At 43.6% G+C, this 26,100-nt stretch overlaps 1 protein-coding gene across 1 annotated transcript in view; it reads left to right on the forward strand.

Moving 5' to 3' along the window:
- Positions 1-26,100, forward strand: part of LOC145743851 (titin-like) — a 151,569-nt gene that overhangs the window by 118,083 nt on the left and 7,386 nt on the right. The window contains exon 185 of the mRNA XM_082561907.1: positions 58-26,065. Coding sequence (XP_082418033.1) covers positions 58-26,065 — 26,008 coding nt within the window. The remainder of the gene's footprint in view (positions 1-57; positions 26,066-26,100) is intronic.

Consider the following 26,100-nt stretch of genomic DNA (forward strand, 5'->3'; position numbering starts at 1 on the left):
AAAATTATCATAAATTACCTTCTTCTTTTTCAACAAAATATATTTTATTTTTCCAAGGTCTATGCTGAGAACGCTGAGGGACGCGGTCCACCAAGTGCAGCATCAGATTGCGTCACAATTCAAGACCCAGTTTACCCGCCAGGAGAACCACAGATGGCCAAAGTTACTGACACGACTCGAAGCTCCATAACAGTCTCATGGACGCCACCTATCTTCGATGGTGGAAGTCAAATCACAGGCTACTCTGTTGAAATTTTATCAGCAGATTCGGACACTGAAGACTGGCAAGTTTGCACGCCAAGCCGAGGTATAAAGAATACTCAATACGTTATCACCGGTTTAAGCAATGATAAGGAATACAGAATTCGTGTTCGATCGATCAATTCTTCCGGACCTGGCGCCCCGTTCCAACTTACCCATGCTGTTCAACCTAAAGATGTGTTGTACGCACCAACTATTGACGTCGATCCCGATGTCGGGCATTTTGTTTGCGTAAAGGCAGGAGGCACGATTCGATTATTCTGCAAGGTTGGGGGAAGACCAGTACCTACATCAAAATGGTCAAAAGAAAAGGGTGTGATTAACTCAAGTGCGCAGATTGAAATGACCGAATGTTCAGCTCTGCTTTTGATTAACGATTGTACCCGCCTTGATGCTGGAAAATATACTTTAACTGCTTCAAATTCATCGGACACTAAGTCAGTTTCAATCACAGTTAAAGTAATGGATAGCCCTGGCGCTGTTGGCAACCTTAAAGTGGTTGAAGTGAACCGAAATCATGTTATGCTAAACTGGGAAGCTCCTTTACATGACGGTGGAAATGTTGTCTCCAACTACGTCATAGAGAGGCGCGAAAGCACGCGAAAAGCATGCCAAAGAGTCGGACAAACACAAAGCAGGACCTCGTACAAGGTAACAGGACTGACCGAGGGTGAGTCTTATTTCTTTAGAGTAATTGCTGAGAACGAACACGGCCTTGGCGTTCCTGCTGAAACACAACGGGCTGTACGTATCTCTGAGGCTCCCAGCATGCCTGAAAAGATCGAGGTCGGTGAAGTTAAAGACACATCGGTAGAATTATCGTGGTCTTCGCCGGAACACGACGGCGGTTGCCCCGTCAACTCGTACGTGATCGAAAGCCTTCAAAAAGATGGATTAGATTCATGGACGGTTGCTGAAACAACAAAAAACAACAAAGTTGTAGTTGGAAAACTTAACACCGGCAAAGATTACGTGTTCCGTGTACGCGCTCAAAACGATATGGGACTATCTGAAGGACGGGAAACTAACACAGTTAACATACAGGAGATATTACTGCCACCAAGCGTTGACACTAGCCAATATTTTAACAACACCATTTCAGAGAAAGTTGGCACCAATATTGCTTTTGTTATTCCATTTACCGGTAAACCAGTACCAGAAGCCCAGTTTTTAAGAAACAACGAACCATTAAAAGAAACAAGTCGCGTTAATTTCGATACCTCGGACATAACAGCTAAGCTTAACATTGGAAATATTGCGCAGAAAGATGCTGGCGTTTACGAACTAGTTGTAAAGAATTCAGTTGGCTCAAAACGAGTTAAACTCACAGTTGTTGTTATGGAAAAACCATCTGCACCAACAGCGATGGAAATACGAGATGTTACTGCTGAGAGCGTGACAGTCGCATGGGGTGCTCCTTTACAAGATGGCGGCACGCCAATCACTCATTATACCTTGGAGAAATTAGACAGCTCAACAGGATGGACTGAAGTCTCGGGTTTTGTGGTTCGAAACTCACAGAAGGTAACGCGCTTAACAACTGGACAAGAATATATTTTCCGTGTTCGTGCGGCTAACAAGTATGGTTTGAGCGAGCCTTTGGACTCAGAACCTGTTATGGCGAATCATCCGTTTAGCGTTCCAAGCCAGCCTGGACAACCTCAAACATCTAACATCACCGGAGACTCAATCACTTTGACTTGGCTAAAACCTGAAACCGATGGAGGGTCAGCAATTTTGGGATATCACGTCGAACGAAAGGACAAGAATTCAATTCTCTGGACCAAAATTAACAGCTACGCGTTACGTGATACTACTTTCAAATCAGGCAACTTGTTTAACGGACTATCTTACGAGTATCGAGTATTTGCTGAAAACTTGGCTGGTATTGGAAAACCAAGTCCTTCATCAGAACCAGTTGTTGCACGGGATCCATTAGAGCCACCACGAAATGTTCACGTTGATAAAGTCAACAGAACATCGGTGTCTTTAATGTGGCTGGCCCCTGAAAACGATGGTGGAAGCAGAGTTACTGGTTACGTTGTTGAGAAGAAAGTTTTGCCTGATGGTCGATGGATGAAATGTAACTTCAACAAAATTCCTGAGACTCGATTCCTTTGCGATGCTCTTCTTGAAGGAACGTCGTACGAGTTTAGAGTAATTGCACAGAACGCAGCTGGCACTGTAAGCCAACCTTCTCTTACAACTGGATCAGTTACAGCGCAAGATCTTGTCGAACCAGCGAGCGTGGACGTCGATGCTGAATTCAGAGACGTTGTTAACGTTAAGGCCGGAGATTCGTTTACATTACGGACACACATTCGTGGCAAACCTACGCCAACTGTTACATGGGAAAAAGATGGCAAAGAATTTGAATCGAACTCAAAAATCAACATTGTAACAACTGAACATCATTCAAATGTGACCATCAAGAACAGCTCACGATCTGACAGCGGTGTTTACACTATTAAGGTTCACAATTCGGCTGGAGCAAGATCAATCGGTATCAACATCAAGGTATTAGACACACCAGGCCCTTGCGAAATGTTTAGAGTAAGTGGAGTAACCGGTGAGAAATGTTCGCTGTCATGGCAACCACCGGTACTTAACGGTGGCGCTAAGGTTACCGGTTACACAATTGAAAAACGTGAAACCACCAGATTAGCTTGGACCAACGTTGTTGCATCGACCGAGTTTAATCAACACAAAGCAACTGGATTAATTCGTGGAAACGAATATGTTTTCCGACTTCGCGCTGAAAATAAATTTGGACCCGGCGAAACGATCGAATCTGAGCCTATCAAGGCTGTTGATCCGTACATCGCCCCAGATGCACCTTCACAACTTGAAGTATTAAACGTTATGAAGAACAGTTGTACTTTGACGTGGAACCGTCCTGAATCTGACGGCGGTGCTGAAATACAAGGCTACATTGTTGAGAAACGTGAAAAAAATTCGACTAGGTGGAGCCGCGTGAACAGGCGTTTAGTATCAGACCCCAGACTTCGAATCACTGAACTTAAAGAAGGGTCAGAACAAGAATTCCGTGTTTATGCTGAGAATCGAGCCGGCGTTGGTTCCCCAAGTGATTCATCTGGTTTCGTTATGCTAGCCGACCCACTCTACGTACCAGAACATCCAGGCACTCCTATTGTAACTGACAGTACAAAATCGTCAATTACTTTACGATGGGGCAGACCAATGTATGATGGTGGGGCTGATATCATTGGTTATTCAGTTGATTTTGCTGAGGTAAATGAAAAATTCGACGATGCTGATTTTGATCAAAATGACCTTACCTGGACAAATGTGATTAGTAAAGATCAACTTAGAGCTAATTTGTACACAATTTCCGGATTATTTGAAGGTAAGTTATACAAGTTTCGAGTATGCAGTCACAACATTGTAGGCACATCAGAACCATCCTTTACGCTGGGCAAGGTTTCACCAGTTGACCGACAAGACTTGCCATCATTTGGAGCAAACAGTGATCTAAGAAAAACCTTAACTGTGCGAGCTGGCAACTCAGTTCGCCTTGCTGTACCATACAGTGGAAGGCCAGCGCCTTCGGTTACTTGGTCTCGACCTAACAACGGTTTAAAAGAACGAGCAATGATAGATACAACCGATTCTATGACAACGTTAGTTATCGAAAATGTTACTAGAGATGATTCTGCAAAATATACTTTGACTCTTGAGAATCAAAGTGGAACTGTTGCTGCTAGTGTTATTGTTAAGGTACTTGACACACCAGGGCCACCTTCAGACTTAGAAGTAACAGGAAAATCAAGAAACACTGTTTCATTATCATGGAAACCATCAGAAAACGACGGCGGTAGCAACATTAAAAACTATGTCTTGGAGCGAAAGGAAGCAACCAAAAAAGCATGGTCTACTGTTGAAACTGCCTGCACAAGAACATCTTACAAATTCACCAAACTTACTGAAGGAGCAACTTATTTCTTTAGAGTTATGGCTGAAAACGAATATGGAATTGGAGCAAGCGCTGAAACCGACAAATCTATCAAAGCATCAGAAGAACCAGGCCCGCCAAGGTCTGTTAAATGCACTGAAATCACCAACAACAGTGTTAGTTTAGAATGGACTAAACCTGAATATGATGGTGGAAGCGATATCTTGGATTACACAATTGAACAGCAAATGAAGGGCCAAGATCAATGGAAATCAGTTAAAACAGTTAAGTCAACTCTACGAAATTTCACGGTTACCGACCTTAAAGAAAACCAGCAGTATTCGTTCCGTGTTTCGGCTCGCAATGAATCTGGCGTTGGAGAATCAACCAGTGTTTCTGGTTACGTATTAGTTGTAACTCAGACCTCACCACCAGATGCTGAACTAGGCGGCATGTCGCAAAAGACTGTAGACTGTAAAGCTGGCTCAACACTGAAAGCGGACGTTGTTGTTAAAGGCAAACCGTTCCCATCGATCACTTGGTTGAAAAACGGAAATGAATTGAAATTGACGAGTCGAACGAGCTTTGAAAATGTCAACAACATCGCAAAACTTTCTATTAAAGATGTTTCACTTGAAGATGCCGGCAAATACGAAATGTTGTTAGAGAACAGTGTTGGAAGCAAGACCATTCCAGTTGTTGTACGAGTTTTAGACACCCCTGGCGCTCCAAAAGGACCGGTTGAGTTTACAAATGTCACTGCTGATTCGCTTGTGTTGTCGTGGTGCCCACCCGAAGCTGATGGTGGATCTGCTGTGAACAATTACGTCGTTGATATGCGAGAAACAAGTGGTGATGCTACCGAATGGAGAATGATATCAGGCTCCACAGCGAGAAACACTTTGAAGGTGTCGAGACTAGAAACCAACATGGAATATGCATTCAGAATTCGTGCTGAGAATCGTTTCGGTATCGGCAAAGCTTTGGAGTCAATGTCAGTTAAAGTTCAATACCCATTCACTGTTCCTGATGCTCCATCTGGTCCAGTTTGTGTTGCTACAACTCGTGAAACCATTTCTATTAGATGGAATGCGCCAGCTAGCGACGGTGGCTCAAAAGTGCTAGGCTACCATATTGAAAAGAAGGATAGGAACTCAATCTTATGGGAAAAATGCAGCAAGACTTTAATTTCAAACACTGAATACAAAATCACGAACCTACAGGAAGGCTTGAAATACGAATTCCGAGTTAGTGCCGCAAACGCAGCTGGTATTGGAAAATGCAGTCGAGCCTCGGAACCTGCCTTCTCACGTGACCCAGTCGACCCGCCTCGTGACGTAGAGGTGGTTGGAGTCACCAACAAGTCAGTTCATATCCAATGGCGAAAACCAGAATACGACGGCGGTTCTAAGATCACTGGGTATATCGTTGAACGAAGTGACGTATCAAATGGAAAATGGCTTAAGTGCAATTTCAGCAATCTATCCGCGACAAATTTCAACATCGAAGGATTAACCGAAGGCTGTAGTTACGATTTCCGCGTTTTTGCTAAGAATGCTGCTGGAGCATTAAGTCGCCCAGCTCAAACACTGTCATCCACTCTAGTTAAGGACGAGATGGTACCGCCAGTTATTGACATGGACCCTAAGTTTGCGAAACCGATCACCGTACGTGCTGGGAAACCTTTTACATTAGAAGCGGGCATTCGAGGCAAACCAACACCGACTATGATATGGAAACGAGATCAAGCTGAAATCAAGTCATCAGGTCGCGTAGTTGTTGAAAACAGCGATGTTTCATCTTGTCTGAAAGTCACCGACTCGTGCCGAGAAGACTCAGCTACTTATTCACTTACAGTTAACAACTTTGCTGGATCAAGGTCTTTGTCAATTCAAGTTAAGGTCCTTGATACACCAGGGCCACCAACCGGACCAATTCAAGTTTCTGGAATTACCGCTGATCGGTGTACTTTGTCATGGGGCGCCCCGGCTCTTGACGGTGGATCGCCAGTGCAAAATTATGTTGTAGAAAAACGGGAAACAAGCCATCTGTCTTGGGTTTTGGTTAACTCAAATGTTGAAGGCACTGTTTACAAAGTACCGAAACTTCTGGCCAACAACGAGTATGTGTTCCGCGTTCGAGCCGAAAACAAATTTGGCGTCGGAAGTCCACTCGAATCAAGCGAAATTGTCGCTAAGAATCCGTTTAGTGCTCCAGCTGTGCCAGAAGCTCTTGAGATCACATCAGTCACAAAAAGCTCAGTAATGCTTACTTGGTCGCGCCCAAAATCCGATGGTGGATCTGAAATTCTGGGTTACGTCATCGAAAAGAAACAACGATCGGGACTGCGTTGGATTACCGCTAATCGACAACCAGTCATGGACACTCGTTTTAAAATCAACGATCTTGGCGAAAATCAGGAATACGAATTCCGTGTCTGTGCTGAAAATGCAGCAGGGTGTGGCTTATTCTGCACCCCCACGCCGTTTGTTTTAACACAAGATCCTAACTACCCAGCGGAAGCACCATTGAACCTTATGGTTTCGGACACAACAAAATCTTCGGTTTCTTTATCGTGGAACCCACCAACATTTGACGGGGGTAGTGAAATCAAAGGCTACGTTGTTGAGATGTCTAGAAGGAAGAAGCGCCGTACACTATCAATGGCTTCTACTTCCACTATCGCTACAACCTTAACAGCTATGACAAAAGGAACGGAAGATCTGTTTGGTGATGATCGTGTCGACTTAAAACGCGAGTGGTTTAACGTATCCGGTAAAAACAATGTGAAATCAACTGAATTTACAGTCACTGGTCTTCGTGACAATTCAGAACATCTTTTCCGTGTGGCTGCTGTTACCAGTGTCGGTATTGGTAGCTATGCTCAACTTTTCATGCCTGTTGTGTGTGTTGAGCGACTAGAAGTACCTGAGCTTGTGTTGGATGAAACTGTACACCGTAACGTTACTGTAAAAGCCGGATCAACTGTCCGCCTTAACTTGGGATTCAGAGGACGACCAGCGCCTGTTATAACATGGTCAAAGGCTGATACAAACATGGAAGCATTCAAGAAACGTGTAAATGTTGATACAACACCATACACAACAACGCTAACTATCGATGAGTCAATCCGAGAAGACGCTGGCAAATATTTTGTGACAGTTGAAAACACGGAAGGTTCTAAGGACTTTGTATACAACGTTAAAGTACTTGATACACCAGGCCCGGTTTCAAACCTTCATGTTACCGATGTTACTCGCGATTCGGTGTCCTTAAAATGGACTACACCTGAAAATGATGGCAGTGCTGTTATTACCAACTTTGTGATTCAAAAACGTGAGTCATCTCGCAAAGCATGGACGACAGTTTCGAACGAATGTACACGGAATTCTTACAAGGTATTTCCACTACCTGAAGGCGATATGTATGCGTTTAGGGTAATGGCAGAAAACGCACATGGTCTTGGACAACCTATGGACACTGGATCAATTCACATTTCAATGAAACCATCCGCTCCGGGCAAGTTACAAGTCACTGACGTCACAAATTCGACTGTTTCGTTGGCATGGAAACTGCCTGAACATAACGGCGGTAGTGATATCTTGGAATACATCGTGGAATCACTATTAACTGGATCAGATAAATGGAAGCAATGCGCAAATGTTAACGCATTTGCAACTACTATAAAAGAATTGGAAGAAGGCAAACAATACCAATTCCGAGTCAGTGCACGAAACGATAAAGGCCTTAGTGAACCGACATCTCTTTACAGTCCTGTAACAGTTAAGGATATACTAGAAGCACCGCAAATACATGTCAACGATTTACCAGTTGGTGGAATACATGGAAAAGCAGGCAACAAAATTGCCTTCAGTGTTGGAATCAGCGGTAAACCAGCACCAACTGTAACCTGGAAAATAGACGGAAAAGATTTAAAGCAATCAACCCGCGTTTCAACTGCGACAACATCTTTAGACACATCTTTATTAATCAACAACAGTTCTTTAAATGACTCTGGAAGATATGAAATAACTGCAACCAATGCTGCTGGAACAAGTAAATCTACAATAGCTGTATCAGTGCTCGATAAACCTGGAAAAGTTCAAGATTTAAAGATTGATACGATTACCGAAAGCTCGGTAAGCCTAACCTGGCAACCACCTTTAATTGATGGAGGTTGTCAAGTTAGCAACTACCATGTTCAGATTCGTGACGCTGAGTCAGAAATGTGGATTGACTGTGCCGCTACTGCTGTAAGACCGAGAATTAAAGTCAACAAGTTGATTCTTGGCAAGGAATACCAGTTCCGCGTGGCCGCTGTTAACAGATTCGGTAACAGTGAGTTTGTGGCATCGGAGAAGGCGCTTGTCGCTTACCCTTATAACAAACCAGGCTCTCCAAGCATGCCTAAGGTTACATCGATTGCTTCAGATCATGCAGTTTTACATTGGGAAAAACCGGAAAGCGATGGCGGGAGTCCAATAACAGCTTATCACGTTGAAATAAAAGAACGAAACAGCATTCTATGGCGCAAAATTAACAGAGTCGACATTCATGATACTGCTTTTAAAGCAACTGGTTTGCAACCTGGATTAGTCTACGAGTTTAGAGTAATTGCTGAAAACGTAGTCGGATTAAGTGAGCCTAGTGAAGCTTGTGACGCAATAATAGCACGTGATCAAATATCGCCACCATTGATGGTTGAAGTCACTGGAGTAACGCGTACAGCTGTAGATATTGTTTGGTCGCCACCCGAAAACGATGGTGGCGCTAGAGTAACTGGATATGTGGTTGAACGTAAGGAAATGCCATCCGGACATTGGCTGAAATGTAATTTTAGTAATTTAACTGATTGTAACTTCACCATAAGCACGCTGACTGAAGATTACAGTTACATCTTCCGTGTCATTGCAAAGAACGCTGCAGGGTCTGTTTCAGAACCAAGCATTCCTAGCGAATCGGTAACTTGCAAAGATGCTTCTACTCCACCTCGACTTGAACTTGGACGTGGAATGATGGAGACTGTTGTTGTAAAAGCCGGCGACTCGGCAACTTTAAATGCTTTGATCTTCGGCAAACCACAACCTACTATCACTTGGAGTCGCAACAACGTTGAAATGGAAAATACGCCCAAAAATGAAATTAAAAACACTGCTTTAGCTACACAATTTACGATTAAAGATGCTAACAGAGATGACAGCGGCGACTATGTATTGCAACTTAAAAACTCTGCTGGTTCGCGCTCAATTGCTATGACAGTAAAGGTATTGGATCGTCCAGGTCAACCTATTGGGCCGTTATCTGTAACAGAAGTAACATCAGAAAGATGCCGCCTTACTTGGAAACAACCTATGAATACAGGGGGTGCAAATATCACACATTATATTGTAGAAAAACGTGAAACGTCTCGATTGACATGGACACTTGTTGCTTCTGATGTCGAAGGGATTACCACTAAGGTTTACAAGCTACTTAAAGGTAACGAGTACATTTTCCGAGTTATGGGCGTTAACAAATACGGTGTCGGTGTGCCACTTGAATCGGTACCAGTCATAGCCCGGGATCAATTTTCTGTGCCCGGAGCTCCCGGAAAACCACAAGTCTCAACTATTATGAAAAACTCAGTCGTGTTAACATGGACAAGACCTTCCAATGATGGTGGTAACGAAATAACAGGATATCACATTGAAAGGAAAGAACGCAATTCGATCAGATGGGCTCGCGCAGTGCGAAGAGCTGTTACAAGCTTGCATCACAAAGTTACAGGACTTGCTGAAGGTTCGGAATACGAATTCAGAGTTTCGGCAGAAAATGCAGCTGGCATTGGACGCCCAAGCGAAGACAGCGCTTATGCTTTATGTAAGGAACCAGTCTACGCTCCAGGCCAACCCGGCGTGCCATCAGTGACTGATACAACTCGTCGAAGCGTCACCTTGTCGTGGGCTATGCCTTCATTTGACGGCGGCTCAGAAATCACTGGCTACCATGTAGAAATCGCACCGAAAACTGAAGAAGAAACACAACAATGGATTAAATGCACACCAGCAAAGGGTGTCGAAACAAATGAGTTTACTGTGTCGGACTTACAACCTAACAAGCTATATAACTTTAGAGTTATGGCAGCTAATTCTTGTGGAGTGGGAGAGCCAATAGAACTCCCCACTTCTGCTGAAGCTGTGGATCGATTTGAAACGCCGCGAATTTCTCCTGACGGCGATCTAAGAAAAAATATTACTGTCAAATCTGGAAATTCGATTCGCATTTTTGTGCCCATATTCGGCCGACCGGCGCCTTCAATAAGATGGAGCAAGGAGGACTCGTCAACGCTCGGTGACAAGGCTCAAGTTGAGTCTAACGAAACGTCAACCATGTTGTTAATACCTGAATGCGCTCGATCTGATTCTGGAAAGTTTACGTTAACTTTGGACAATAGTTGCGGTACCACATCAGCAAGTTGCAGGGTTAAAGTTTTAGACACACCAGGCCCGTGCCAAAACCTAACCCCCAGTGACGTCACAAAAGACCACGCCTCACTTTCTTGGTCGCCACCATTAAACGATGGTGGTTCGCACATTACCAACTACATTGTTGAAAAGAAAGAATCTGGACGTAAAGCATGGAGCACAATCACAACTAACTGCCAGCGCACTCACGCCAAGATCCCATTAAGTGAAGGTTTAAGTTATTTCTTTAGAGTTTTAGCTGAAAACGATAATGGTATTGGAGAACCAGCTGAAACAAACAACCCTGTCAAAGCAACCGAAGTGCCAGGCACTCCAGACCGATTAGACGTTGTTGAGATTACGAAATCATCAGTGTCTTTGCAATGGACAAAACCCGAAACTGACGGTGGTTCAAAGATTTTGGGATACACTGTTGAGTCATTGGAAAAGGCTCAAAACAAATGGATTAAGCGCGTCAATGTTAGAGACTTACAAGCAACTGTTTCGAGTCTAAAGGAAGGACAAGAATATGCTTTCCGAGTTGTAGCTTTAAATGAAGCTGGTGCATCAGATCCAAGAGAGGCAGCATCACTTGTTAAGGTTCGTGATACATATGTTCAACCTTTGATTGATATTTCTGAACTTCCACACGGCATTGCCTACGTTAAAAGCGGCGATAACTTGACAGTCAACGTACCCTGCTCTGGGAAACCCAAGCCACATATTAAATGGATAAAAGACAACGAAAAAGTAAAGATTTCGAATCGTGTTGAAACTGATAGCGAACGAGAAGACATGGCTTGTCTAAAGATTAAAAACACCAACGCTAACGATGCAGGAATTTACGAATTAGTTGCTGAAAATCAAGGAGGCAAAAGCGTTTCTAAGATCAATGTTATTGTCCTGGACAAACCTGGTTTAGTACAAGAACTTAATGTGGCTAATGTTAGTAACTCCACAGCAACTTTGTCATGGAAGCAACCTGCATCTGATGGCGGATCTGCGATCAGTTGCTACGTTGTTGATATTCGTTCTTCGGAAGACAGTGATTGGAAAATTGTGTCATCTGCAATCGTTCGAACAGTGTTTAAGTGCACAAAACTTGAATTAAGCCAGGAATACACCTTCCGTGTTAGGGCAATGAATCGGTTTGGGTTAGGACCCGCGACAACAACTCAACTAGTGTTAATTGAACTAGGCTATACCGTACCATCAGCGCCTACCTCGTGTAAAGTTGCTACTGCTACAAAAGAGTCAATGGTCGTTAACTGGACTGAACCTACCGATAATGGTGGAAGCGATGTACTTGGCTATCACATAGAGTTGAAGGATAAAAACAGTATTATGTGGAAAAAGGGCAACAAGGGAGTTATTCGAAGCACACATTTCCGAGTAACCGGCTTACAAGAAGGACTTGAATACGAATATCGAGTCGCTGCGGAAAATGCGGCTGGTATTGGTGAAATAAGTCGACCGTCAGAGGGCGTGTTTGCTCATGATCCTGTCGACGTACCAAAAGACGTTGAAGTGGTTGATATCACACGTTCAACTTGTCTGATTCGATGGAAAAAGCCTGAATACGATGGAGGGCAAAGGATCGTTGGATATTTCGTCGAACGCCGCCAATGTCCTTCAGGGAAATGGACAAAGGCTTGCTTTAACATGATACCAGACACCGAATATCTTGTTACAATGTTAAACGGAGGAACTGATTATGAATTTAGAGTAATCGCACGTAATGCTACCGGTATGTACAGCGAACCATCGGCATCTACTGGCGTTGTAAAATGCGAAGACGATTTTAGACCACCGAGAATCATGCTAGATGCTAATCTACTAAATGAGGTACAAATACCTGCTGGATCATCACTTAAATTAAATGTTGGCATTTCTGGAAAACCAGCACCTGCTATCACATGGTCACTCAATGGCAAAGATATTCGTGAAAGCTTGCAACACGTTATCACGCAAGGCATTGACTACAACTGCTTAGTTGTAAAGGATTGCGCTAGAAAGGATTCTGGAAATTACACCGTTTTAGCGAAGAACGCTTGTGGCGAAAAATCTGCACAGATCAAGGTTATGGTTATGGATAAGCCAGGCCCGCCAACTGGTCCAGTTAAGTTCTCTCGTGTCACTGAATCGAGAGTAACATGCTCATGGGAGGCCCCACTACAAGACGGTGGCTCAAAAATCACACATTATGTTGTATCGAAACGAGAAACATCTCGATTATCCTGGTCAATAGTCACTGAAAACGAAGAACTAGCAACGCATACAATACAACGACTTATTAAGGGTAATGAGTACCAAGTCCGTATTCAAGCTGTAAACAAATACGGCGTAGGTGAACCACTGGACTCTGAGTCAATTGTAGCGAAAAACAGCTTCTTGGTACCAAGCCAGCCTGGTGTACCAAAGATAAGCAACGTTACTAGTACAAGCTGTACAGTTATATGGACAAGACCCGAAGTTGATGGCGGTGCAGATATTGATGGTTACGTATTGGAACGACGCGAACGAAAGAGTCCGCGTTGGTTGAAATGCAGCAAGAAATTGATTCGAGATCTCCGATTCAGAGCAGCCAACTTAACCGAAAACAACGAGTACGAATTCCGTGTTTTTGCCTCAAACGCAGCAGGGGTTGGGCCTAGCAGCCGCCTTTCTGTTCCAGTAATTATGCGCGATTCAGTCGATGTACCGGGACCACCTGGCAGCCCAAAAGTAAAAGACTCGACAAAAACAAGCGTTGAACTTGCATGGGCTCGACCAGCATATAACGGCGGTAGCCAGGTTACTGGTTATATTGTCGAGATGAAAACTGGAGACGAAGACGACATTGACGAAGGTAATTTGAGCGAAGGAACAGTGACAACGATGCACGATGGTTGGAATACAGTTCAATCAAATCTAGTCGACACCAAGTGTCTTATTGAGAAACTTAACAGCGATACGAAATACAGGTTTAGAGTGTCGGCTATTAATAAGGGTGGTGTAGGTCAAGCTGCTGAAGTAACTGGCCTTGTTAAACCAGAAGAACGACTTGAAGCACCTGAATATGAATTGGATTCAACACTTAGAAAAACATTACTTGTCAAAGCTGGTAACACGATTAACATTTCCATACCAGTTAAAGGACGACCTACACCAAATGTGGCTTGGATGAAAAATGACGTCAACATCACCAAAAATCCACGAGCACATGTTGACAACGTTGATGGCAAAACAATAATGGTCATTCAAGATTGTTCTCGTGACGATACAGGCAAATATGCTCTATCCCTTGAAAACACAAGTGGTTCAGCTAACACCTTTGTCAGCATCAAGGTCCTAGACAACCCAAGCATGCCAGAAGGCCTCCGAGTTAAAGAAGTGACTCAGGATTATGTTAAAATAACTTGGGATGCTCCAAACATAGATGGTGGTTCTGAAATCTTTAATTATGCAATCGATAAACGGGAAACAACGCATCGGGCGTGGTCGACAGTTACGCGAGAGTGTAGCAAGATGTCGTGGAAAATTGACGGCTTAAATAAGGGATGTAATTATTTCTTCCGAGTTCGTGCTGAAAACGAGTACGGCCTTGGCGCTCCTGCTGAGACAGAAGCAGTCTCAATTACCGAAGTCCCGACAACTGTCAACGAGCTTCGCATTGATGCTGTCACGAATGATTCAGTATCGTTGTCTTGGTGTAAACCTGATAACGATGGTGGCTCATCATTAACAGGTTACAACGTACAATATCTTAAAAAGGATACAAACAAATGGGAGATATTAAGGACCAAGCAATGCAGTGCTGTTATGGAAGATCTCGTAAAAGGAGCTAAATATGAAATACGCGTTGCAGCGGAGAACGAAAGAGGTTTAAGCGAATGGAGTATCGTAGGACCGGTTATTGTTCAAGAACAACTTATACCACCAGAAGCAGACTTGAGCTCTATTCCGGGCCGGGTTATAAATCTACGTGAAGGTACCAACATGCATGTTGATATACCATTCTACGGCAAACCTAATCCTTCTGTAAAATGGAGTAAAGACAATTTACCATTGCGACAAGGTGACCGATTAACTTTTGATCGATCAGCTGATGTTGCTGTTCTGAAAATCAAGAATGTAACAAAATCTGATGCTGGCCAATATTTCCTTACTCTCGACAGTGTAAGCGGTATCAAAGAATCTATGATAACATTGAACGTATATGGAAACCCAGGCACTGTTAAATATATTGAATTCCCTGACATCACAGCCGACAGCATAGTCTTAAAATGGAGTCCTCCAGCAGACAACGGCGGCTCCGAAATTACCAACTACATCATCGAAAAACGAGAATCAATGAGTGACAAGTGGTCGCCTGTGAATGCTAACTGCAGCAGAACCACAGTTAAAGCAAGCAAGTTAACAATCGATACAGAATATGTGTTCAGAATTGCCGCTGAAAACAAATACGGCATGGGCAACTTTGTTGAATCTCAAGAAGTAGTTGCAAAATACCCATTTAGAACACCATCTACACCACCACAGCCTGATGTTATCAACATGACAGCAGACACAATGACAATTGCATGGCAGGAATGCCATTCAAACGGTGGATCTGAGATCACAGGTTACCATGTAGAACGTAAGGAACGTAACTCAATTTTATGGGTTAAAGTTAATACTGCTACTCTTCGAACAAGGGAATACAGAGCAACTGGATTGATTGAAGGCTTGGAATATCAGTTCCGTGTATATGCTGAAAATATGGCTGGTCTTAGCAACCCAAGCGAAGCAAGCAAGCCCGAACGAGCTAGAAATATTGTGAATCCACCATCTTGTCCAGATTGGATTGATATTAACCGTGACTCTGTGACCTTGGTATGGAAACCACCACACTCGGATGGCGGTCGAAAGATTATCGGATACAACATTGAGAAGCGATCAGTGAGCGATGGAAGATGGCTTAAATGTAACTACACTAACGTACAAGAATGTGAGTTTACTGCAACTGGATTAAACATGGGTGAGAAATACCAATTTAGAGTGGCGGCTCGCAACGCAGCAGGCACTGTGAGTAAGCCATCAATGCCCAGTGCTGAAATTATTTGCCGTGACGATTTCCAAGCTCCTAATATTCAACTAGATCGTGACATTTTGGATGGAATTAACGTGAAAGCTGGCACTACAATTAAACTAAAGGCAGCAATAACTGGCAAACCGACACCGAAGATTACCTGGACCCACAATAACAAAGAAATGATGCCAAATGCTCAAGTTGAAATCGAAAACACGAAGCTTTCAAGTGTTGTTACTATTAAAGATACAACACAACTTAACACTGGCGTTTATACCATATCAGCTAAGAACCAATGTGCCACCAAGTCTGTCGATCTAAAGGTTGTGATAATGGATAGCCCAGGCTCACCTGAAGGCCCCATTAGATTTACAAGCGTAACTCAAGATAAGGTTACTTTATGGTGGTCTCCACCTAAGGTAAACGGTGGCGCTATTGTTGACAACTACGTCATCGAAAAGCGGGAAACAAGCAGGTTAAATTGGTCATTGGTTACTGCCAAATGTGGATCTAATAATCACACTGTGAATAAACTGATTAAAAATCATGAGTACGAATTCCGAGTTGCAGCACAAAACAAATACGGAGTTGGTTCTTTCTTACTTTCTGAGCCTGTGGTTGCAAAGGTATCATACACTGTGCCAAGTTCACCTGGACAGCCGCAGTATTCAAGCTCATCACCAGATTCAATCACAATTTCATTCGATCGACCACCTAGTGATGGCGGTAATGAAATTTCAGCTTACAACATCGAGCGACGTGAGAAGAAGGGTATGCGTTGGATCAGGGCAAATAAGAAACCAGTCACTGAGCTTAGATGTAAAGCGACTGGATTAATTGAAGGAAACGAATACGAGTTTAGAGTGTTTGCCGAGAACGCTGCTGGATCAAGTCGGCCGAGTGAAGCTTCAGAGTTTATCACATGCCGAGAACCATTAAGCCCACCTGCCGCTCCTGGTACAGCACGAGTTGTTGACACTACACGTACAACCATTGCTTTAACATGGAGCCCACCTACCTATGATGGCGGTAGCCCGGTTACGGGTTACATTGTCGAGGTTAAGAAGGTATCAACGGACGAATGGATGCGGATGAACCATGAAATCATACGAAAATGTGATTACGTCGTTCCTAACCTTGAATCGGGATCAGAATACAACCTTAGAGTCCGTGCTATTAACATTGGAGGCATGGGGGAACCATCTTTGGTATCAGGAACCGCAATGGCGACCGATAAACTTGAAGCACCAGATTTCCAAATTGATGCTGATTTTAAGTCGCATTATGTTGTACGAGCTGGATGTTCACTCCGTTTATTTGTACTCTACCACGGCAGACCAAGACCTAACGTCGCGTGGTCCAAACCTGATGTTGAGCTGCAAGACCGTGCAGATATTCAAACCACCGATTACAGCACTTTGCTATTTTTAAATACAACTACTCGCGAGGACTCTGGGAAATATACGCTCAAACTTGAGAACAACGTAGGTGAAAAATCATTGCACATGTCGGTAAAGGTATTAGATACCCCAGGACAAGTTGGGCCGATTAAATGCAAAGAAGTCACAAGTAACTCGGTTACTTTAACTTGGGATGCCCCAATTATTGATGGTGGCGCTGTCGTCCGAAATTACGTCATAGAGAAGAGAGAAGTATCACGCCGTAGCTGGCAAACAGTGGCAGTCAAATGTTCAAGATCGTCATACAAAGTAACCAACCTTCAAGAGGGTACAACTTACTTATTCCGCGTTCTGCCAGAGAACGAATACGGAATCGGTGTTCCGCGTGAGACTGAAACTCCGATCACTGTCACTGAAGTACCGTCAATTCCATTACGTTTAGATGTGGACTCAGTTACAAAGAATTCTGTGACGCTATCATGGGTCAAGCCAGCCAGCGACGGTGGCAGTCGAATCAACGCTTATATCTTGGAATTATCAGAGAAGGGATCTAAGAAATACACGAAGTGCGGTCAAGTTAAGGGCAGCGTGTATTCTCACACCGTTTCAAACTTATACGAAAACGTTGAATACGAATTCCGCGTAAGAGCAAGAAACGAGGCTGGTTTAAGTGAAGCAAGAGACGCGTTCTCATCTGTTATAACTAAAGAAGAACGTGTTGCACCAGAAGCTGATTTGAAAAACATCTACCACAAAACTGTCACAGTTAAAGCTGGGTATCCGATACTGATTGATATTCCAATCGTTGGTAAACCTAAACCAAGCGTTAAGTGGTTTAATGGCGAGCAACCTGTTATTGTGGACGATCGTGTTTCAATGCAAACGAACGACGATAATACAGTTCTTTGCGTTAAAAACTCAAACAAATATGATGCTGGAAAATACACTATGAAAATGAAAAACACCGTTGGTGAAGTTGAATACAAACTTGATGTGGTCGTTTTAGATATTCCAGGACCGCCTACAGGACCTATTCAATTCTCTAACATTCAACCTGATAGCATTACAATCACATGGTCGCCACCACAAGATACTGGTGGAAGCGATATCACAAACTACATTGTTGATTATCGTGAATTTGGTCGGGCAACTTGGTCCAGTGTTACATCATGTACCACTAGGACAACAGTGAAGGTCACTAAACTGCAACGTAATACTGAATACCAGTTCCGTGTAGCAGCTGAAAGCAAATACGGTTGTGGCGAGCCTTTAGTTTCTGAGGTGTGTGTAGCGGATTACCAATATACAGCACCACAACAACCACTAGCACCAACTGTAGAGAAAATTGGTTCTGATTACGTCACTATTTCATGGGAAGAACCAACCGATAATGGTGGTAGTCCGATTTTGGGTTACTACATGGAAAAGAAGGAAAGAAACGCGATCCGATGGCAAAGAGATGTTGAAAAGTTGACTCCAAAACTTACATATAAATTTAAGGGTCTCTATGAAGGTCTTGATTACCAATTCCGCGTCTTTGCTGAAAATGAGGCTGGAGTTAGCAAGCCCAGTGAACCCAGCAAATCAGTTCTTGTTATTAACAGTGTAGGACCACCACTTGACTTAGAGATTGTTGATATGTCGAAACATGCAGCTTTGCTGCAATGGAAACCTCCAATTGCGGACGGTGGAAGCAGGATTGCTTACTACAACATTGAGCGTCGACAACTGCCAGAAGGAAGATGGCTTAAATGTAACTTTACTAAGGTTACAACATCACCATTTGAGATCACAGGTCTTACTCCGAACGAATCTTACCTGTTCCGAGTTACAGCACAAAATGCAATTGGAACAGTAGGAGAACCATCTGCCAACCTTGGTCCTATTGTATGCAAACCACAATACCGATGCCCTGGCATTGAATTGGATAGCTCTATTACATCTGACACCGTCAAAGTGCGTGCTGGAACAGTTTTAAACCTAAAGGCTCAGATATTTGGAAAACCGCAACCCAACGTGTTTTGGTCGAAGGGTGATGTTGATTTAGAAGACAGCGAACACATTAAATTGGACACAACTCATGATTTTACATCATTAGTTATCAAGGATGTTACTCTTGCTGACAGTGCTCGATATAACTTGTTGTTGCGAAACGAATGCGGCGAAAAACAAGCAACTATTAACGTCAGAGTGCTCGACAAACCTGGCGTGCCAGTCGGGCCTGTTGAGTTTAGTCGAGTCACCGCTGAAAAGTGCAATATTTCATGGCAAAGACCTAGCGAAGATGGCGGTGCTGATATTACTCATTACATCGTAGAAAAACGTGAAACTTCAAGAATTAGTTGGATTCCTGTTCAGGATAACTTGGAACATGCAACATGTACGATCACCGGACTTATTGCTAAAAACGAATACATATTTAGGATTTCGGCTGTTAACAAATACGGCAAAGGACAGTCGCTAGAATCGTCTCCACATGTGGCAAGAAACCAATTTACAGTACCACAAGCGCCAGGTATTCCTGAAATAGTTGCTGCTACAAGTGACTCATTAACTTTGGCATGGACTCGACCTTCCAACGATGGTGGCAGTGAGATCAAAAACTACGTCATTGAAAAACGAGACAAACAAGGTTACAGATGGATCAGATGCAATAAGAAACAAGAAGTTAATGACCTTAGATACCGCGCTACTGGATTGAGAGTTAACTCATTGGTTGAATTTAGGGTCGCTGCTGAAAATGCTGCTGGCCGTGGTGAGTTCTGCGAGCCAAGCGAGTACGGTAAAGTACAAGACCCAGTGTTTGCGCCTGCTGCTCCAAGTAACTTAACTGCTGATGATACAACACGAACCAGTATTAGTCTAAAATGGAGCCCACCACTTTTCGATGGTGGTAGCATCGTTGATGGCTATGTTGTAGAAATGACAGAAGTTAAGGAAGACTTTGAGCCCGCATGGCAGAAGTTACATCAAACTGACGTCATCAGAAATTGTGAGTTTACTGCAACTGGTTTGCAAAAGGATTGCCAATACAATTTCAGAGTGTTCGCAGTTAACGCGAACGGACAAAGCGAAGACTCAGCTATGCTTAAAGAAAGTGTGGTCCCGAAAGAGATTTTGGAAGCGCCACAATTGGAATTAGACGACAATTTTAGAAAAACTGTTAATGTACATGCTGGCAAACCACTACGACTGTACGTTATGGTTAAAGGTAGACCAACACCAGCCGTAACTTGGACAAAAACACCAAGCGGAGACGACTTAGCAAACCGCGCGTTTATCGAAACGCATGAAGCCGCGACTAAACTTGAAATTGAAGAAGTCAACCGACATGATGCTGGAAAATACACAATCACAGTTGAAAATGCAAGCGGTAGAAAGGAGGTATCTATCAACGTTCGAGTTTACGACACACCAGGCCCACCAGGACCAATAACGTTGCGTGAAGTTACACGAAACAGCGTTGCAATTGGTTGGGACGCTCCAGAAATAGACGGCGGTAGTGTTGTAAGGAATTACATCGTCGAAAAACGCGAAGCATCAAGAAAAGCTTGGAGCACTGTCGAAACTAAATGTTCAAAGATGAATTACAAATTTACTGGACTTGTAGAAGGAGCTTTGTATTACTTTAGAGTACTTGGTGAAAATCAATACGGCGTGGGCGAAGGCCGCGTTACCGATACAGCTATTAAGGTCTCGCAACAGCCTGGTGCGCCAGCTAGCGTTGAAGTCACTCATATTAAATCGAACAGCGTTACGCTAGCGTGGAAGCAGTCTCATCACGATGGTGGGTCTAAAGTTACTGGATACGTTGTTGAGATGATGGAAAAGGGAACCGATAAATGGATTAAGGTTGGTGATGCAAAAGATCTCCAATTTACCGTTAAAGGTTTAAAAGACGGTATGGATTACTATTTCCGTGTTCGTGCGTGTAACCAAACTGGATGGGGCGAAGCAAAGGAATTGTTCTCATCAGTTACTGTTCGTGACCAAGTATCTGCACCAACCGTAGATGTGAGTGCTTTGGCTCAGAAAACCATTCAAGTTAAAGCCGGTGCTCCGATTATCATTAAACTACCAATTACTGGTAGCCCAACACCAACCGCTAAATGGACAAAAGACAACGTGGAAATTACCGAGGATTTACAACGAACAAGTATAAAAACTGTTGCAGATTTAACAAGCTTAGAAATACGTGAATCAACAGTTAACGACGTAGGCGATTATAGACTTACTCTTACTAACTCATCGGGAAGTGTCAACCAATTGATCCATGTTGTAATTTTGGACGTCCCATTGTCACCAGTGGGCCCTGTTGAGTTAAGTGACGTCACAGCCAATTCGGTTGTTTTACATTGGAAACCGCCACGCTACGATGGTGGCGCTACGGTTAGCAACTACATTGTTGAAAAACGTGAGACATTGCGACCTAACTGGGCGATGGTTAGCTCTACTGTTACCCGAACTAACATCAAGGTACCCAGACTTGTCGAAGACACCGAATACGTGTTCCGAATTATGGCTCAAAACAGATTCGGCGTTGGAAAACCGCTTACGTCAGAAGAAGTTGTTGTTAAGAGTGGCTACAGTGTACCTGGTGCACCCAACGCACCTCAAATCAGCTCAGTAAGCAAGAACAGCATGACTGTCATCTGGACCCCACCAACAAACGACGGTGGGTCTGAAGTTACAGGGTACGTTGTTGAACGAAAAGAACCTAAATCACCGCGCTGGATTCGAGCAAGTAGAACCACAGTCACACAGACTAGATTTGTAAGCAGTGGTCTAGTAGAAGGAGTCGAATACGTGCATCGTGTTATTGCTGTTAATGCGCGCGGCGAAGGGAAACCAAGTGTTGAAACTGAACCTAAGATTTGCCAAGACCCTGTTGCGCCACCTAGCGCTCCACTTCATCCAAGAGTTACTGACGTCACGAGGGCAACAATATCGGTTGCTTGGGAGAAACCTGAATTCGAGGGTGGATCGAAATTACTCGGATATAACTTGGAATCGAGAACTGGTGATGACTGGTGGCAACGATGCAACGAAACCTTGATCAGGATTACTGAATACACCATGAAAGGATTGCCCGAAGGCACTGAATATCATCTTCGAGTCATCGCTGTTAACGCCGGTGGAGGTGGCCAAGCCGCTGAAATCGAAAACCCGGTTGTTGTAAAAGACCTGAGTGGTCCACCAGAGGTGGTTGGTGATTTCTCACAACCAATTGTGGTACGCACAGGTGGTGTATTACATCTGAGAGTACCATTCCAATGCCGACCATCGCCCCAAGTCGAATGGACCAAAATAAGTGGTGCTGAAGTGGACCTCAACATGCGATCTATGATAGCAATGACGTCAGAAGCTGCTGAGCTTGTTATTAAAAACGTAGATCGACGTGAAACTGGAGAATACAAAGCATTGTTCACCAACAAACTAGGCGAAAAAGAAGTTATTCTAAAGGTTAATGTAATAGGCAAACCGGACGCACCTGAAGGCCCAATGCAATTCGGAGAATTACAAGCTACATCTGTTAAGATCGTGTGGAAAGCAGTTATAAACGATGGAGGGAGTCCGATTACTAACTATGTTGTCGAACGACGCGAAGTTGGGAAAACTGCCTGGTTTACAGTCGACTCTAAGATCAGATCTACACAGTGCATTGTCAAGGGATTGGTTGAAGGCAATGAGTATTACTTTAGAGTGTACGCCGAGAACTTGTTTGGATTTGGAGATGCTTTAGAATGCGTTGAACCGGTTAAAACAAGGAATCCATTATTCCCACCACAGCCACCGCAACTTGTTGAAATCAACGAGGTTCAGAAGGATTGCGTGTTTTTGGCATGGACAAGGACTCGTGACGACGGTGGGTCACGTGTCACAGGCTACTTTGTTGAGCGAAAAGAAGAATCGTCAGATCGCTGGGTCAGAATCAATCGGGTTCTTACTAAAAACTTATCATTTGTCGTACAAGGGCTTGTCGAAGACGCATCTTACCAATTCCGAGTTGTCGCTTTGAATGACGTAGGTGAAGGTGACCCATCCGAACCCACTGAGGTCATAGTTTGTAAAGATCCATTCGACAAACCGTCGCCGCCGACCGACATCACAGTGCATCACGTGACAAAGGATTCAGTAACACTAGCATGGAACAAACCGAAGTTTGACGGCGGTAAAGGGATCAAGGGTTATCTTATCGAGCACAGAGAATTTGGCATGACAATGTGGAAGCAGAGCCTACAGGATATGATCAGAGACAGGATTTACCAAGTCGGTGGCTTAGACCAAGGCGCTGAATACGAGTTTAGGCTTTTTGCTATAAACGAGCAAGGAAAATCGAGACCAAAGATGATGGAAGCACCAGTGCAAACTAAAAAATCACAAGGCGAAAAACCGGAGATTTTACAAGAAATTGGCAACGTGACTGGCTTACGCGAGTCCAACGCTGTATTGACATGCAATGTTTCAGGAAGGCCCTTACCTGACATTTCATGGGTTCGATTCGGCAAAGTTTTACAAAGTGGGAGGAAATATAAAATGTATTCGGAAGGTCAAGTGAACTCGCTTCATATTATCAAATGCGATGATCAAGACGAAGGTGGTTATTCAATGATTGCTAAAAACAACGTAGGCACAGTTGAAACAGAAGGACGATTATACGTTGAAGGTATACCAACCCTCGACGATCGCAACCTTCGATTCAAAAACCACGTCACCACAAAGAACAGTCAAACCTTGCGTATTCATATTCCATACAAGGGCAGGCCAATGGTGCAAGCGTTATGGACTAAGGATGGGAGAAGACTTGACAAGAGCGATAGACACACTGTCGAAACTACTGATACTTATACACACATGGTTTTGAAGTCTGCTGATCGCACCAAGGACGCTGGAAAATACTTGATAAAGCTTAGCAATAAACACGGTAACAACACCTACCCGATTACTGTTGATATACAAGACGTGCCTTCTAAACCAACCGAGGCAGAAGTAAGTGACGTCACTTATAACAGTATGGTGTTGTCATGGAAACCACCTATGGATGACGGAGGCGCTCCTGTCTCAAACTACATCATCGAGAAGAAAGATATTGGGGAAGAAGAAGCTAAATGGATGTTGGTGACGTCAAGTACCGCTCAGACAACTTACCAAGTCGAAAAACTGCAAGAAAAACACGCATACTACTTCCGCATTTTTGCTGAGAATTGCTTCGGAACCTCAGCACCGCTTGAAACTGATGTACCCGTTGCAGCAAAACCACCACATGATGTACCAAAAGCTCCAACGAATCTCATTGCGAGTGGAGTGTCAAGAAACGGCTGCATGCTTACATGGAAACAACCAAAATCAGATGGTGGCGTTCGAATTAGTAACTTTATTGTTCAACGCCGGGATACCAGACGACCAAGATGGATGCGAATAAATGATGAAGATCTAACACAATCTGTTTTTAATGTGACTGGACTTGTAGAAGGCATTGCTTATGAGTTTAGAGTGATTGCCGTAAACGCTGCTGGCCAGTCTCAACCGTCAGAAGTGTCGGAACGTGTGACACCTAAAGATGATATTAGAATAAGTGCCCCGAAATTTGTTGAAAACCTACGCGATGTTGTTGTTAAACCGGATCAAAAAGCAACATTTAGTTGCAAGATTTCCGGTCAACCTAAGCCTATTATAAAGTGGTACAAGGGTGGGCGTGAAATATCTGGATGCACGAAATACCAAATGCACGAAGGCAAGGGCAATCACTTTTCACTTATTATATCAGATATTTCAAGCATCGATGAAAGTCCATACACAATTAGAGCTACAAATCAAGGAGGATCAATCTCAATGAGTGTTAATCTAACTGTCCAAGTTCCTCCAATGGTGATTGTACCAAAGCACATGATCACAGAGGCTACGACTTGTAAAGTACATGAGGTAGTAAGCGTTAAAGTTCCTATCCAAGGAAAACCGACGCCTGATGTGCAATGGACTAAGGCTGGAAAGATAATTACAGCCGACAAGCAGCGACAATTTTGTAACACCTCGTCGTTTACTTCAATGACAATCACTGACGCACAACGCAAGGATTCGGGATTTTACAACATTATTGTAAAGAACAGGTTCGGATCGCACCAAGGTACAGTTGAGCTGTTAGTCGGTGACGTACCATCAAGACCCGGCGACATCGAAGTCTCAAACGTAACACGAGACTCTGTTGATCTTAAATGGGCTGAATCGTCTGATGACGGTGGCAAACCAATTTTAAGATACGTCATCGAAAAATGTACGTCATCAAGCCAACGATGGATGAAGGTTGCCACAGTAACAACACCACAATATACAGCGTCTGGGCTTTCAGGGAAAACAAGTTACCAGTTCCGAGTTCGAGCTGAGAACGAATATGGGTCAAGTAAACCTTCTAGTTTCTCTGATTCAATTACAACTAAAGAAGATCGGTTGATGGCAGCTAACTATGATGAAATGGTGGATGCCACTGAAAAATTCGTGCCAAGCACTGCCGAAATACGCGAAACTAGCGTCACTGATAAATACCAGATCATGGAGGAATTAGGTAGGGGTACGTTTGGTACCGTGCACCGGGCAAGGGAAATATTAACAGGCAAAACATGGGCGGTAAAGATTTCCCGCTTCGGAGATGAATCCGAAAAAGCGCCAGTTCGACGCGAGGTTTCAATAATGAGGAAACTGCAACATCCGAAAGTTTTACAACTTCATGAAGTGTTTGACATCAAAGGCGAAACCGCATTGGTTATACAGTTCGTTTCAGGCGGTGACTTATTGGAACGCGTTACCGGGCTACACTTTGAGTTAAACGAAAACATGTGCGTGTACTTGGTGAAACAAATATGCGACGCACTAGCTTATATTCATCAACAAAAGATCGCCCATCTAGATATCAAACCCGAAAATATTCTGTTTGTGACAAAGAAAAGCAAAAAGATTAAACTCATCGATTTTGGTGTTTCACGAGAGCTGAAAACAGGAGAAGGTAAGCAATTGTTAGACAAAAGTTTGTACAAATTT

Source organism: Corella eumyota, chromosome 2, assembly GCF_963082875.1.
Source record: "Corella eumyota chromosome 2, kaCorEumy4.1, whole genome shotgun sequence".
In the NCBI taxonomy this organism is placed as follows: Eukaryota; Metazoa; Chordata; class Ascidiacea; order Phlebobranchia; family Corellidae; genus Corella; species Corella eumyota.